This window comes from Bidens hawaiensis, unplaced genomic scaffold (genome assembly GCF_021521415.1).
Source record: "Bidens hawaiensis isolate Kalapana, Puna unplaced genomic scaffold, B.hawaiensis_p1.1 tig00059160_1, whole genome shotgun sequence".
Taxonomy (NCBI): domain Eukaryota; kingdom Viridiplantae; phylum Streptophyta; class Magnoliopsida; order Asterales; family Asteraceae; genus Bidens; species Bidens hawaiensis.
The window spans coordinates 25,615-42,419 of record NW_027500665.1 but is presented as its reverse complement, the minus strand read 5'-3'; the positions used below and the strand labels follow the sequence as shown (position 1 = coordinate 42,419).

The window sequence follows — 16,805 nt, the reverse complement described above, 5'->3', positions numbered from 1 at the left end:
CATATATGAATCATGGTACAACCCATACAAGCCCGAAATACTTTTCGGTCATGAAAGTACAACCCAAATAGCACATGGAGTTTAGTCACCTAAAGCAGCATGTAATTCAAACTCTTGTCAAGATCCTACAAGACCTTTGTGTCTTGAATAAGTGGTTATTGACATAAAGATTGATGCACTCACTATTGCAGCAAGAATGACCACCTTCAAGAAACAAACATTTATTAAAATTAATAATGTATTTGGTACAAGTGTATAAGCACATAGTACAAGTGCTTACCCATTTGAACACATAGCCATGGTTTTTATTCCATGAGTATGGAATGTTCATACCAAATATAGCAGCCACCAATGAGTAAACTGATAATGAAACTGTTCCGGATAGTAGGAAGAGTTCTAACTGTTATATGAAAAGCAAATTAATAAAAATAAATAATATTATTCTTTAGAAATAAACTACATTCAATGAAGAAATGGATAATAATAATTACCTGGATCAGCTGATTTCTATGATTATCCAACTGCATAAAGAAAAAGTATTATATCATTTTTCTGAAGAATATTTAATCTCAAGAGAAAATTGCACAAATAGTTTTGTGGTTTGATCAAATTGCAAGTTTGGTCTCCAGATTTCAAAAGGCTGCAAACTTAGTCCACACATTGGAAGAGGGTCGCAAGAAGCGGACCTAGAAAAATTTATCACGGAGTCGGAAACTTTCTCAGTTGTATTGTTATATACTTACATAGTTCGGTCAAGAATTTTACACTATAATAGTACTAAAAATCAAAAGGGACAACCAACCACAGTACCACAAAGGTAGGTCCGTCGTCCACCCCTTAGGGTTGCACAATTAGCTTTTATTGGAAATCTTAGTTAGTGTTTTAAGTCATGTCGTGTGTCATTCATGTGAAAGTAATTGTGTTTTGTCAAATATGAAGTCTTAATAAAATAGTTTTCATGTGAGGGTGATCTCATTTTATTTAAAATCCTAATAAAATTGAATGTCCAGTTAAAAATCGATGGTGATGAAGTCAACATTAGAAGTTCTGGACTTTGAAAGAATATGATATTAATTTTTCAAATATGAAAAGATACACATAACCCTCACATGAATGATACATAACATCAGTTTTCCATTAAAAACTAACTGAGATAAACAATAGAGACTAAACGTGCAACACTCTCAAAAGTGTTCGGATTAAGTTTGTAAAACGATCAAACCATAGGGACTATTTTTGCAATTTGTTATACCTGAATATTAATGTAATCCTCTGTATCATCAATGTACTCACGCAACTGCGAACACCCAAAAAATATTATATTAAACTTGACATTTATTTACATAAAATATTTTAATCTTAATTTTGGGCTGTTTATTCAAATGGGCCCAAAGAAGAAAGATAAAACATGTTGATTACTTACTGTAGTCAACTTATTTGATGTAGATTCAATTTGCATGAAATAAGCCTACACAAAACAAAAGAATATCAATACAAGAAACACAATAAACACAATTAAAAATAATAATAATAAGCATTAAAAATTTGGCGAAAAATGAACCTCGAGTAACATTTCAAGTTCTTCAACGTCGTTTTCCCCATGGGTAGAAAATGGTGTGGTACGACTTGCTCGTGATATTTTAGATTCTATGGTTGGAGACGGAGGAGACCACGTTAAGTCTGCACTATCATGAGTCGGGGAAGAAGCGAAAGATAACTTCCTTGATAAATAGAGGTCTGCCATGTCATCATCGTCATCCAATAGTTGTTCGAGTTCATCTCGTACCTAAAAAAACGAATCACGGACAATAATATTAGAGGATAATTTGTTAAATTTACATCTATCTCTAGATAAATATTATAAGTTATATAGAAAAAATTTGTACTTTTAGAACCCGATTGGTTAATCGTGTCATTGCACTCTTGAGCTTTCGCACCCTGTCCAGATTGCGGCTGCTTATCTGCACACAATATATACAACCCGAAAATGGACATCACTAAACTGCAGCAAAAATCACATAACATATGGAAGCCCTTTCATGTTAATGTGACATTATAATCATAATAAGTAATAACTTATACCAATACACACAAAACTTATATATTTAAATGCACATCTAAAGACCATCATAAACTCATAACAATAAGTCATATAGATGTATAGATATTTTGTATTCAAGATCAAATAATAAGACACTTATATCAAGTAATATGGGTGGAAATATTTGACACGATACGAAAATAATCAGGTTTTGAGTTAGTATATCAACCCTGTTTAAAAAGCAGTTCATGTTCGGGAGACATGTTTAATCAAAAGTGGTCGTGTTCGGATTGACATGTATCTAAATAGGTTGATCCACTAACCTGTTTAACCATATTTTTATAGCCCACCCACCCGTTTAACCCATTTTTTCGCGATTAACACGTTTATAACTTGATTATCACACGCTAACATGTTTGACACGTTTAGATAGATGGGTTAAACATGTTTTTGCAAATGAACCATTTTTTTGGTTGACATGTTTAACACCTTTAGCTAAACAATTCGACACACTATCCCCCTTATGACCCGTTTAATCCATCTTTTAACAACCCACCAATCCGCTAAACCCATTTTTTTTACAACCCACCAACCCAATTAACACATTTACAACCTGATTATTACCCACCAACCCACTAAACCGTTTAACACACTTGGATAAACGGGTTAGGTACGCCATGTTCGGGTAAAACATGTGCGGGTTAGAGTTGATGTTTTCAACCCGCCAACCAGAACTTACCATAGAGGTGAGCTCATCCAATGCAGGATAAGCCGCGGTTTCCAGCTCTCGTGTGCGCGCATCAAGAAAACTACAAATACCTTCTAATGCAACTTCAAGAGCCCGGAACTCAAATGGGAATTCTAACATCATCATTTACACCCAAAAAAAGAACTTTAATAATAACATTAATCAAATGTTATTATTAAGTAACATTAACTATCCAGAACCATAAGTTTTTTTTTATATAATAAATATATACCAATTGATTCACTTGTTTGACCCTCAGTTTGACCTCCAACACCATCTTCATCATCCCCTTGGCCTAAATAATTAGCATTGACAGGTGGCAGTCTTCTTTGAAGCTCTTCAACAATGGGGATAACATTATCATCAAGTGGATCACGAAGCAATACCTATTTTTTAAATAATATTATTATCATAACTTTATATATAATTAAATAGTTAAATACCAATGGTGTTACAATACTAGAACTTAATCTAGCTAACACTTTCAAAGTGAAATAAGTTATAACTCTTGTAAGTCTCATTTAGGCTTGTCGAGCCTTAACGAGCCTTGTGTATGTTTAAGTTACGTCTCTTTTGGACTTCTATGTATTAAATTTACACAGCAAAGTTGAGTCCAAGTCAAGCTGTGGCTCGTTTAAGGTACTATACGAGCTTGAGCCGATCTTCGGCTCGTTAAAATTTTTTCTCAAATTATATAAAATTAATTAAAAAATGTATATAAATGAATTAATAAATAGCAAACGAGTCGAGCCTTAGCCGAGCTCAAGCTTGAAAGAGCAACTCACGAGCTGCACGATTAAGTAGATCGAGCAACACGAACAACACCGATAATTTTGTGGTTGAATTGTCTTTTGTTCTTTATTAATAAACAATAAATCGTGAGTTCTCACAAAATCTGCATTTATATGTGAAATCAAGATTATATCCATCACAAGCTTTAGAAAAAAAGCTCGTAACGAGCCAAGCTCGAGCTCTTGTAAGTCAAAACAACCTCTGCTTAATCCTAATCAAGCTTGGGCTCGGCTTAGCTTGTTTACACCCCCTATATACACCGAACCGCGTACCCATTTTTGGGTCCGGTGTTGATCGGTACCGGTACGACAGTACTACTGAAAATACTCAAATCAATCAGTACCAATACCAAAAATATAAAATATAAAAAAATAAAAAAAATATCGGTACAGATTGTGTTCAGTTTGTACCGTTACCATTAACTACACCTAAAAGTGAATTAGTGGCACCGTACAATGCACGGTACAGTACGGTACGGTACCAGTATTCTGTAAAAAAATGTTCATCCTAAAAGACCCAAACTCGAGCTCTTGTAAGTCAAAACAACCTCTGCTCGAGCCTAATCAAGCTTAGGCTCGGCTCACCTTACGCCCTGCTTGCGGTGCGCGCATATAATGTATATATGTGTGAACCCTCGGGTGGGCAAAAGTAAAATTGCACTAATTTTGACGTTATTTTACTAATCTCGTGAAAATAACGTTAAAAGTGGCGGAAGGTTAATCAGGCATCATGTGGTGGCGTTGATAGCTGAAAGACAAGGGCACATGCACCGATCAGCCGGTGTCCCGATGATTGAGTGCTATGTGCCTTATGTCCAAGGCTTGATGCAAAACTACTATCGAGCCGGGGGTCTCACCGGAAGCAGCCTCTCTATCCCTCCTCAGACCCTACCATAGCATTGCTATTGGTGGGATATACTGAGTACGATGATGATGATGATGATGACGACGTACACCGAACCGCCGTACCCATTTTTGGTCCGGTGTTGATCAGTACATGTACAACAGTAGTACTAAAAATACCGAAATACTGAAATCAAACTGTACCGATACCAAAAATATGATAAATAAAAATTAAAAATAAAAATTAAAAATAAAAATACCAGTACAAATTGTGTTCAGTTTGTACAGTTACCATTAACTACACCAAAAATTGAATTACTGGCACGGTACACTGGTAGTACCAGTAACAAATGTTACCTCTTCAGTTGTAATGATTGCCTTAATGTGTTCCAAATTCAAAACAATAGCTTTCTCTCTACCCAAAATCGCAGACGGATACGACAACAACGGGTCTAGCAACCGCAGATCTCGAGCATGAATCGATACTCGTTTCATGATCCCATATTTATCCAAATCCAAAACCGTACTCTGTCCATTAGTATCAACAGACACCCAACTTCTAGACACAGCAGTTTTCTTGATTAAGGATGCTGGTTGTGAAAATGAATCCACTGGTACGAGTAACTGGCCTTCATTGGCCATTGGATTAATGAAATATTAAGTTGATGTTAACGTTGTTGTGGTTTGGTGAGTTGGAGATAGGCTGGTGGGATGGATAGAATGTGTGATGGTTGTTACTATGTTTAATGTTTTATGTTTTTTTTGAGATTTTAAATGTTTGGTGCTTTTAGGTATGTGAATTGACTATAGTAGTCCTTGTGGTTTTGTGGTGGTAATGAAAAATAGATGTTTGGTTACTTACTGGTTAGGTTGTTAATTAGATACCGATGGGAAAGCGAGTGTTATCTACGTCTATGTTTAAATGTTGTCACGTCGTGTAGTTTAGATTGACTCTAAAAGTGCTTTCGGGTGTTCCTTTTTTCTCTCTCGTAGAAATTGGTTGAGGTATTTTTCTCCCTCTCTTCTTCAGGTGAGCTTAAACACGACTAAAAGACGGGGTGTTAGAAATGCTCTAAGGTAAAGAAAATCAAAAAGTTTTGTACCGTGTGTTGAAGTTAAAATATTAAAAGATAGGAAAACTCTGATATCTTATTGAATATTAATAGATAACGAATTATTTGAATTATAAATTTATGATGATCTCGATCATAAATTTATAATTCAAATAATTCGTTATCTATTAAATATATCTTCTTAAAAGGTTAATTGTTTTAATGAGCAGGGAAATGGTTAAATACACTCGAAGTGATATCGTTTAATCTATATTGAGTTTTAGCAAAAATAAAATTTTAATTGGTTATAAAAGGATAGTTACGACGATTCACTGGGTCAAGTAGTAGGCTAACAAAAGAAGGAACGATTGTCAATGGTTTTCCATCGATTTTGATCTGGCATTCACCTACTTTTTCTACTTCGCTCAGAACTAACTGATTTATTTGTATCTAGCCCATTAGCTTGTAATTGAATCGACGGTACCATATTCTACGTTTAACCCATTCTACGTTTGCAACACATGATCCCACGCCCTGTAAGTATAAAAACTTACCATAACAAGTTTGAGACATCTCAAGAACTACAGTGAACTTAACATTTTATTTATAGCATGGATGATAATTTACTAGAGGAACTAACTAGCTTCATTGTGCTCAAATAAATGAGTAAAAGGAACACTACATTTACAAAGAACAATTTATAACATGAAGGGTGAAATTGAAACTTATATAAGTACAAGGTCTGTTGTTGAATAGTTCTAATATATAAGGGGGTACAAAATGACATCAAGTAAGAACCGGCGGTTAAAAATCAGTTCATAAATATCTTCAAACAAAGGCGGTCATGTGGGTCCATACACATCGAATTCATCACTACATTCTACATTTATTTTTTTGTTAGAGTAAACTGGTTTTTTCCTGTGGTTTGTTTAAATATGTAGTTTTAGTTAAATAGTTTTAAATTTATGAATTTGTTTATATGACTCCATTTCATTTGCAATTAAACTTGACTCCACTAACCTCGTTAAGTCTGGTCATTAAACCATCAGCGTGCTCCTCACGTAAGGGGCGGTTTTGTCCCTTTTTTTCCCCAATTATACCATGATCTGTCACGTGATGGGGCTTGCGAATTAGGGTTGGGGATTATTTGGGGAGAAAAATGATAAAATGGCCTCTCACGTGAGGGGCATGTTGATGGGTTTAAGGACAATGCTTAAAGGGTTAGTGTTGTTGGGTTTAATTGCAAGTGAAATAAAACCCAAGAACGATAATCACAAATTTGAAACTATTTGAGTAAAATCACAGATCTAAACAAACTACATTGACGAAAACCAGAGTTTACTCTTTCATGTGTATATTGAATGGATCAAATAACACCTTCCTTCTTAAATAAAATGAAAACTTCAATCAATCAAATAATTTTTTTCTAATTGCAAATACTTTTTGATGCAATGGTGTTTATGTAAAATAATAATTCTTTCAATTATTGTACTTATCACATTATTTTTAATTCCTACTTTTTATGAAATGTATGTAGCAACTGAAGAAAAAAATATATATGAAATGTATTTGGTGATAAAGATGAACAAAAAAATCAAAAAATACGACATACAATCACATATTCACATAAGAACAGGATTCAAGAACATGATTTATCTCCATTACAGACTTATGATAAACCAGAAGTTGAAATCGAAGAACATAATTTCTTATAAAGAACCATTAACCGATACAAGAATGTAATTTACAAATTTTAAGCCCTAAAGTGATAGACCGGAGTCTTCATCCTCGTCAAGGCTTCCTGTATACACGAAGTAGAGGGTCCAAATCAATCCAAACACGCCAAACAAAATCCAACCAAGAAGGTTGTTACTTAGACCAAAGGGTAGCCCGGTTCCCTCTGTGCTCATTCTCTCATCCACTAGAGCCATGGCCATCGGGCTCGACATGGTTGCAACCACTGTTGTAGCAACCAATGATGACACGCTGGTCATCACTAGACGTGATGCGCTCTCCTTCATTGTATCTTGCTTAGCCGAACATTGCACCTTTCCCATTTTGTATGTAGTCGGTAACCCTAGAATTTAACCAACTTTCAACCTTAGTTCTTGCAAATCTATGATTGGGTGTGGTTGATGTAACAAAAATTGTCAAAACTTTAGTAAAATGTTGCTGATTACAATTATATTGAATATGCTATATAGTATATAGTTATTATATAAAGTAAAATATTAAATTATAAGCTTTTTCATAAATTTAAATTAAAGTTTAAAATTCTTGTAAAACAAAGAATCATTGGGCATTGGCAACTTCATTATAAAATATTAAAAACTTGTTTCATTTTAAATAAAAAAAGAAAATTATTGAGCTTTAAAATACTAGACAATAGCATATGGTGTTGTTTTAGACATTGTGATTATGTCCTCTCATTTTTTTTCATTCCAAAACTTATTTCTATATCATCTTAATATAAAACTAACTTGATCAATGGAAAATGTTTATAGATTTCGCATCGGGTCACCTATTAACGAGTTTATTTATATGTTACAGCTTGGATCTAGATTCGGGAACAATTTGAGAATTTTAGACGCAGGTCTAAGCGAGAACAAGACACAACCCGGTTTTCGTTTTGGCAACAAGTGGCACCATTTCATATTTGAATTGTTTACTACAATGAGAGCTTAAACTTCATCAATTCTAAAAATTGAAGATGATATATAGTTATATACCCAAAATTTATTCAACTATAAGTAAATATGTGAAAATAGGATTTGGATCAAATACAAAGAAATTAACGTACTAAACGTGATAATCAAGTAGAGTAATTATATATACAAGTAGAGTAATTATGTAATTACATTACAAAGTACTTATATAATTACTCTGTGATGTAATTACATAATTACTCTACTTGTATATATAATTACTTTACTTGATTCTTATAATTAGCTAGTTAATATCATTTATACATTAACTTTTCCATGTGAAAGTAATGTTTGCTTATCATTTATTATCTGAAAACAAATTAAACTATATAATATCAATGATATAAAAAATTAAACAAGAAAGCATACCAAGAAGAGTGGAAGGTTTCTTTGGAAGAATAATAGGAGTGCAAGCTGAAATGGATGCCATTTTCTCTGTGGTGATTTGTCTGTGGCTGAAGAGTGTATTTTCAATAGAATGACATTTTTATTGGTTTAATAATTTAAGTCTATCCAATCAAACCAGACAACTTGGATTGCACCACATCTTCTTTTATCCACCACTCATTGCAGCCAACTCTCATTAAAAGTTATTGATCAAATAAAACAAAAAATATAATGTTTTTATTTCATAAAGTTATAATCATATTAGTATCTTCATAAACCAAACCAAGTTGGTGTTTTGGCTGGTTTAAGTCACATGGTTTGGTTCAAGGTTTATTTTGGTTTAACGGTGAAACAGTCCAGTTTAATTTTTATTTTGGTTTAACGGTGAAACAGTCTAGTCTAATTTGAAACTTGAAACCGTTCATGTATATCTAATCAATTGTCTAACCATTGATATTTATATTCTTCTTTTTTACTTTTGGTGATGTGTATTATACACACGCATTATATTCATGAACTATCTTTATAATTTTAGGATAAAGTTATCGTACAATAATTGTTTAACGTACAATAGCTACGTGAATCACGCTCAAAGCCATTTTACTAAACGATCAAGCCAAAAACTAAAAACGCTCAGTGTCAAAATCCAATACGTTCAAGAAATCCATAATACGCTCAAAAATGGTTTTCGTGAAGAAAAGTAAAAAAATGATTAATTGGATATGTATTGACGATTTCGAGATATTGTGATGTGATTTCATGGATTGATTTCATAAATATAAGTATTTATGTACCTAAGGTATGTTAAACAATTATAGTATCCTATCTTTTCTCTATAATTTTAATACATTCTAACAATTTTGAAGAAAAAAAGAACGGTTATGTTAAAACCAGACGATCCAAACTCCAGACCATTAAACCGTCAAACCAACCTCTTCTTCCCGATCGCCATAAGAATCAAACACAATATGCGAATAAACAAATCAACTACGGAAAAAATCACTATATCAAATTAGCTTCATTCAATTTAATGTAACCGAAAGAGCAACTTATCAATCCATATGAGTAAAGTTACACCTAATCGGGTATTATAAACAAATAAACCGAATAAAAAAAACTATGGCTCGATGGGTGTTAGTGTCTAAGTATCGAATGGAAATCGGATGAGAAAAAAACTAGTGTTCTTGTGTTTAAATAAAAATTTGGGTGAGGGATATTAGGCAATATTGCACTGCTGCAAATACGGGTGATTGTATTCGACGTGTTTTCTCCAATATGTTTTGTACTTCTCAAAACCGATATCTAACCATGGTTTCATAACTCCATCATAGTGTATGACTGCTGCACGCTCGATATCTTCTTGTCTAATACCAGAATAATATCCTAATCCATGAGTTTGCCATTTCTGGTCCAAACCAATGGTTTGATTGTAAAATGTCATCCAACCTAAGGGCAAGGTACCAGCTTTCCACATTGGCTTCTTTTTCCCCTGCAATATTTATCGGAAAAAACGAAATATTTAAAACAATAGCTTAAAAGAAAACTGGTCAAACATAATATTAAGGCATGTATTCAAATCATAGTTATTAAAAGCCCTCGCTTCTTGCGCCTAGGCCCATTTTTCAGGCGAGACTCAATAAATGCGCTTCTAGTTCCTAGGCGAGCGCTTCGACATTGTCTATGCCAGGAGCATGAGAAGATAAATGCCGAGAAAAAGAAACGCAAGACGTTCTATTGAAATTTGACTATTTTAGAACTTTTGGTACTAATTAGATTATATTAAATGTTATAAAATAGCTTTTGGTTATTTTATTTGAAGAATAGTATAATTTATTATACACATAACATATTTTTTAAATTTTTTATTTAAGTGCGCCTTTTTTCTCTCAGGCCCTCGTTTTTTTTGCGCCTAGGCAACAAGCGAGGCCTATGGGCCTAGCGCATTTGATAACTATGATTCAAATGTATGAAACCATATGTAGTGTAGAATGACAAAAAATAGTAGGGGTGTAAACAAGCCAAGCCGCTCGTGAGCTACTCTGTATCGGCTCGCTAAAAGCTTGAATCGAACCGAGTTGGGATGAGCTGGAGTCCAAGCTCAATCTTAAAACTGAGCTTGTTTGATTAACGAGCCCGGGCTTCACTTATATATTCAGTTTGCAAAGCAAATAATAATTCAACTGAACATAAATTACTGAAAAAACAAAAAACACATACCAGTTGCAGATATTTGCCATAAACACCAGTCAGATTCATTTTCCTCCACTTTTTCAAATCAAAAACATTTACGCCAAACACCCATGTGCACGCCTCATTGCTAAATCTTTTTCCCACCGTTGGATCAGATAAGTTGAGTAACAAACTCATCCTGCGATGCGCAGGATCATTTCCACAAGTCTTGACCGCCGCGTTGACTTTTCCCATCATATTTACTCTCCAAAGGGGTGTTAAATCCTTTTGTACAACCACATCATGATCAAGAAGTATAATCTTATTTAATGTTGGGAAAATATCTGGTAAGTAAAATCTTAGGTGGTTTAAGGTGGATGTATATCTCGGGTCCTGTGAATCACGACCATCCGTATTTGGTGGGTTGTATTTAGTGGAGAACCAATCAAAATTGTCTATGTTATGAATCTGGATTGTAGCTTTTTTAGGAGGGTGTAATATGAACCACATTGAGAAAGCTGCAAAGTTGAGAGAATCTGTCACCACATGAAACACAATTTTCCCTGGCTCCTGTGAATCCGCAAATATAAAAACTTACCACTCATTCTATAATATAAGTATTATATATAAGTGGAAATGATTATTTAAATAACGGGTTTGGGTCAAAACAAGTTTCTAAAGCAGGTCGGAGCGTGTTACTTGAACCAACAAAAACAATGATTATTTAAATAACGGGTTTGGGTCAAAACAAGTTTCTAAAGCAGGTCGGAGCGTGTTACTTGAACCAACAATGTTTTTGTTTCTTTGTCCTTTGAATAATTAAATAATACATGTATGATGATCATAACCAAATGGGTTGGGCCAAAACGGTTCAAAGCAAGAAATACAAAGGGAACGGGTCATATTAGCCAAACAGATCGAAAGGCTCACAAAAGCTAACAGGAACGCGTATAACTTCCAAATCATTTTTAAATGAAATATTTAAATTACTTTTAGGGTTGTTGCTAAAGATATCCCTTTGGGCTATTGTTTACACTTTACAACTACCTTTTTTTTATTTCTGATCTTTCAAAAATATAATATTCAAGTATAATCACAAACCATCTATTTTTATATCAAAAACCACTATTCACTTCTTCATTTGTCGTGTGATAGAAAAAAAATACAAGGTTGTTACTGATTCTAGATAGTTACTTATAAAAAAATTTAATAATAGACAAAAGAGCGTATCCAGGCCAATCGGGCCCGTGGTTCATATTATCCCAATCTATTTTGACCCGTTAACCAGCCCACTCAATCTATTATTTATCCTTCGGAAGCAAAGTCAGAATTATCAGCAGTTATCTATAATTAAAATGTGCTAACATATGTAAGAAACAGTCAGATACCTTTGCAGATGAAACAGTAGAGTCAACCACAACAGAACCCGCCAGAACATTATCAGAAAACACAACAAAATGATACAGATTTGAATCATGCACATCTGGATTGCTAGGAAGCTTTCTCTCTTCAGGATTCAAAGCAAAATATTCAGATGTTAGTCTCATTGAAAGACAATGAAGCCCTTTCGGAGTCGTTCTTCCAGCCAGCTGTACAAGAAAAGACTCTTGCTCCTTATGTACCCGAACCTGTTCTTCAGCATTGTTAGCCATCGCACGAAGCTTCTTCACCATTAACAAACAATCGGGGTAAATTCGTGCTGACTTTTGTAAGGAATTTTCCATCGACCGCATCCTCTGAAAAGCCCTGAAGAGATCAATATCCAAAAATCAGTATTAAATATTTAAAAACCATGGTAATGTATACAAATCCAAAGATAAATCTGCATTACATAAATCTGATAATATTTTTGTTTGTAAACAGTAGAGGTGGTAGTAGTGTGGTACTTTCACCTCATTTACTTATTAATAGTTCTACGCATGTTATGTTCATCTCTAACAGGTCATGCCTATAAAATAAGTCAAACGCCGATGAAAGTGTATTTTAAATCTACAAAACCTCCTAAATCATTATATTCATCTTATTGTTCCAAGTCTTACGCACCCTTAACCAATTGAGCTACACAGCGGGATATTCATCTTATGTTCATCTCTAACAGGTCATACCTGTAAAAAAATATGATTTTTGTAATAAAACTTGGCATGCTACTAATTGGCCGTACAAAACTTAAAATTTTGCACAAAAAGTGTTTTCGGTCAGTCTAACAAGTCCAGCTTTGACACGTGTCAAAAAGTCTGCTTTAACCATCCATTTTACTACCTCTAAAGAGCAGTGATAATGATGCATATAAAAGCAAAAGAAATGGCAGGTAACCTCTTAGACAAATCAGAGTCTTTGCTGAAATCTCCCATGGCTCGTTCTAATTCTTTAATTCGTAACCGTAATTCCTTATTTAAATGAGCATTGCCAGCTGGCACTGCAAAACTCAGGTAAGCTTTAGCCCTTATCAGATGATCTTTCATCTCTTTAATCTTTGCATCCATTACTACCCTCCGTGCTTGTGGCTGTGCATCCTGATCATGCCACGTCATCGAAACAAATAAAATAATAAATTGTTTGCATTTTTCAAAGGCAAAAATATAAGATGCACAAAGTACAATATAAAAATCAAAGCATAGATCAAACCACTATAACAGAAGTCACCGGTCTTTTCTCTTCTTGATTCTGTCCACTAATTCCTTTTGCATCAACATCTCCTCCTGAAATTATTCAGCAGATAATCATTAACGATAAAAAACTAGACAGTAATCCTTAAACAGTCAATAGACTGATCAATCAAGTTGCATTTGATAACACTTGTATTATCAGACTGAATACCTAAATCTGTGAATCTGGACCTGACAGTGGGATCAACATTTACATCTTTGTAAACCTCTAAAACCGGCTCTCTTAAGCCAACACCTTCCTCCTAATACACAACAGTAATCTCAATCAACCGAAAGATAATAATAATAATCATAATAATAATAATAATGATGATGATAATAATAATAATAATAATAACAACAACAACAAATATATTTCTGTCACATGAAATTTTCAATCAAATCAAAGTAGAAACTAGAAACTAGCATTGCAAAATGCAAATACTAACCTGCTTTACTAAATTAAGCTTTCGCAGATCCCTCCTTCCTTTCTGGAAAAATAAAGAAAATAATGAATCAGTATGAGTTCATCGACATCTATATTTATATCTATATCTATATACTACAATACAACATAATAAAAGAGTAAAGCGATATGAGTTCATCATCACCCTTTTTTTCCGGTCTGCTTCTTACTAATTATACATATTTCTTTAATCTTTCTATACTTTTCTGTTTCCCACATCTCTCTCATATTAAATAACAATGATTTCTATAATTATTTTTGTAAAATGTTTTCTACTTTAACAAAAAGTCCAGTTCATTCATAAAACAGCAACAACTATACCCAGTAAAATCCCACAAATAGCAATGCTATAAGCAAGGTCTGGGGAGGGTGAGATATATGCAAACCGTACCTCCATCCCAAAGAATAGAGAGGTTGCTTCGAGAGAGACCCTCGGCTCCGAAACCCATATGTATTAGATAATATAAAAAGCCAAAGTTCAACACAACACCTCTAGATATTAGAGAAAACAAAAAATTAAATAAAATTAATATTAAATAATAAAAAAATAGTCATAATAAAAATAAATAAATTAAATAAAGATAGTGATAATAGTATCAGATATTAAAAAAAATATACAATAACAGTTATAAAAGCATATTAAAACAATTTATTATTTAACACAAAAACTAGATAAACACAAAAACAAATTAAATTAAGCTTAGTAAGTTTAAATAAAACATTATAATATAACAAATTAAATTAATTTCATTCATAAAACATTTATATAAATTGATCATTTCTTTCATTATTTTTGTAAGAAACATTTACATATTTATGAATCATATCATTTTAACTATTCTCCAATCTCATCACTTACAACCTCTACTTCGATTCAAACTCATTTCAAAACACCGAATCGAATCGGATATTATTATTATTACTATTACTATTACTAGTAGTAGTAGCAGTAGTACTATTATTATTATTATTACTATTATTATTATAACTATTATTACTATTTACTATTATTATTATTACTATTACTATTACTAGTAGTAGTAGCAGTAGTACTATTATTATTATTATTACTATTATTATTATAACTATTATTACTATTTACTATTATTATTATTATTATCATTATTATTTACAAACCTAATTTCAGTCTAATCAACAACAATAAACACACTAACTTAACAAAAACAACAAGCAGCGTAAGTATCAATCGATCATACCAAACTCGATAAGTCTTCAACGAATCCACTCGATCCTGCACCACAAAACACGGATAATAATATTATCTCATCATATAGTAATCAATGAAACAAATACAAAGAGTAGCAATCGTACCGTAGAGAAGCAGGATCGGGGCGAATACAGAGAGGAAGAGTAAAGAGAGGATGCATATCCTCGTGCGGCGGCGGAATTGCTTCATCTAACGGTGGAGATTGTGATCATTTGTTGTACGGAATGATGAATTAGTAGTAGTAGTGGTGGTGGACTAGGGTTTTGAGATTTAGCCATGTTCGCTGTAGGTTGTGTACGATTTAATTAAACTATGTATTTTATTATTGTCATGAATTTTGTATTGACGTACGTGTCACTAAAAGTATATAATAATAACAATGATTTAATGATATCTAGAAGAAGACAACATTGAATTAGCTGTGGGGAGGTGACTCCAATATCTTTTAGTCGTCACCTTTTGTTTAGACTATTTTGTTTTAACCAATATGTTGGCTTTAGAGTTTGTTTTATATGTTTTTTAGAAAATCATACTGTCACGTGTCACTTGATAGTTGTTGTGTCATCTAGAGGTGCACAAACCGGTTTGGGTTGAAATTGGTCGGTTTAGTCAATAAAAGTCAAAATCGGTTTATAATCGGTTTCAGTTCAGGTTAAAACCGGTTTATTAACCAGGTTACCATCGGTTTCGGTTTGGGTTTTGATCGGCTTCGGTTCGGGTTTTACCGATTTTCACCCGGTTTTGGCTTGTTTCGATTCAGTTAACCGGTTTTAGTGGAGAAAATTACAAACTTGTTCCGAACCTATGGTTTCAAACCGAATTCTACATAATTGGTTTCAAACCGGTTCAGTTTTGGTTCGTTTTTTCAGGTCGGATTGGTTAATTTATTTGGCCACCTCTACTGTCACCTATCACTTGACAGTCATTGGGTCACCACAATAGCATAACTCTGGTATGACACACGGTGGGACGAAAACCGGATGTGCTCAGGATCCGAACTAACAACCTCGCAAGGCAAGGCCTAGCTCAAGTCATTCGTTACCAAAATGACACAAATGGGAATCGAACTTGGGTCTAAAAGACAACACTGAATTAGTCTTCTGGAAGTCCGAAACTGCCTCCAATATATGAGTGAATCTTTTTGACATGGGATGTCAACTGTTTATCTTGATTTGACGTTTTAGACTTGACTTATTCAAAAACACCTTTAAGAAAGAAAATCATAACTATAGGGAAATTCACTTAAGTCAGGTTTTAAACCTAGGTATAACTCTTATATCATTATATCAAAAGTCATTTATATATGGAGGTTCGTATAATGAGTTTATATATGGTATATAAAAACAATCTAGAAGAGAAAAAAAAAACAAGATTATATGATCAATTTGTGTATCATGTTTAATCAATATGTTATGGGTTGTTTGACAACCTCTGTATCAATAAGTGTTGAATTAGTATGACGTATACGAGAGTTATTAATTACATATAAGGTTATAAACACTTCTGAATGGACAAAGCAGAGTAGTAAGTGTTGAGTATACCAATGTGGCGGTGATTAGTAGTGAATGAGGTGGTGCATTAGTTGCATACAAGGGTTATAAACACTTGTGAATGGACAAAGCGGGTAGAATTTTCATTGAGCATCGTTTTGAAACTTAATGTTAAAATGTTTGTTGATTAATTCAGATGCAATCAATCTGCTAAACACACTTAATGGCAATTAATTTAGA

At 33.4% G+C, this 16,805-nt stretch overlaps 2 protein-coding genes and 1 pseudogene across 5 annotated transcripts; all 3 read right to left on the bottom strand.

The window, feature by feature from the left end:
* Positions 1 to 3: 3 nt before the first annotated feature.
* LOC143602561 (magnesium transporter MRS2-I-like) lies at positions 4 to 5,126 on the bottom strand. 3 transcript variants are annotated; one of them, XM_077079623.1, is made up of 10 exons: positions 4,781 to 5,126; positions 3,022 to 3,175; positions 2,781 to 2,902; positions 1,887 to 1,961; positions 1,562 to 1,786; positions 1,424 to 1,468; positions 1,253 to 1,297; positions 492 to 521; positions 281 to 400; positions 4 to 204 (listed from the first exon to the last, which is right to left on the bottom strand). In XM_077079623.1, exons 1-10 carry the CDS (start codon positions 5,063 to 5,065, stop codon positions 118 to 120), a joined length of 1,188 nt encoding a protein of 395 aa, XP_076935738.1. In that variant the 5' UTR covers positions 5,066 to 5,126; the 3' UTR covers positions 4 to 117. The 3 variants fall into 3 exon arrangements, with proteins under 3 accessions (XP_076935738.1, XP_076935740.1, XP_076935739.1); XM_077079625.1 differs by having other exon boundaries at positions 281 to 396; XM_077079624.1 differs by having other exon boundaries at positions 3,034 to 3,175.
* Positions 5,127 to 7,072: 1,946 nt separating this feature from the next.
* On the bottom strand, positions 7,073 to 8,733 carry LOC143602560 (photosystem II reaction center W protein, chloroplastic-like). The gene is made up of 2 exons (XM_077079622.1): positions 8,550 to 8,733; positions 7,073 to 7,552 (listed from the first exon to the last, which is right to left on the bottom strand). The coding sequence occupies exons 1-2, from the start codon at positions 8,608 to 8,610 to the stop codon at positions 7,236 to 7,238; spliced, it is 378 nt and encodes a 125-aa protein (XP_076935737.1). The 5' UTR covers positions 8,611 to 8,733; the 3' UTR covers positions 7,073 to 7,235.
* Positions 8,734 to 9,572: 839 nt separating this feature from the next.
* Positions 9,573 to 15,340, bottom strand: LOC143602557 (putative galacturonosyltransferase 6; annotated as a pseudogene). Its single transcript, XR_013147866.1, has 9 exons — positions 15,180 to 15,340; positions 15,065 to 15,099; positions 13,831 to 13,872; positions 13,494 to 13,644; positions 13,361 to 13,435; positions 13,050 to 13,260; positions 12,125 to 12,482; positions 10,785 to 11,306; positions 9,573 to 10,056 (listed from the first exon to the last, which is right to left on the bottom strand). The product of XR_013147866.1 is annotated as a putative galacturonosyltransferase 6 (transcript).
* Between the last annotated feature and the right edge of the window lie 1,465 nt (positions 15,341 to 16,805).

What these genes read in the sequence shown, in the direction of transcription:
- LOC143602560 (XM_077079622.1), bottom strand. Translation starts at nt 8,610, where the DNA reads ATGGCATCCATTTCAGCTTGCACTCCTATTATTCTTCCAAAGAAACCT. An exon ending in GAAACCTTCCACTCTTCTTG is followed by an intron (nt 7,553 to 8,549) that starts GTATGCTTTCTT and finishes GTTAAATTCTAG; the next exon opens with GGTTACCGACTACATACAAA.
- LOC143602561 (XM_077079623.1), bottom strand. Translation starts at nt 5,065, where the DNA reads ATGGCCAATGAAGGCCAGTTACTCGTACCAGTGGATTCATTTTCACAA. An exon ending in CAATCATTACAACTGAAGAG is followed by an intron (nt 3,176 to 4,780) that starts GTAACATTTGTT and finishes TTTAAAAAATAG; the next exon opens with GTATTGCTTCGTGATCCACT. An exon ending in TGGATGAGCTCACCTCTATG is followed by an intron (nt 1,962 to 2,780) that starts GTAAGTTCTGGT and finishes TATTGTGTGCAG; the next exon opens with ATAAGCAGCCGCAATCTGGA.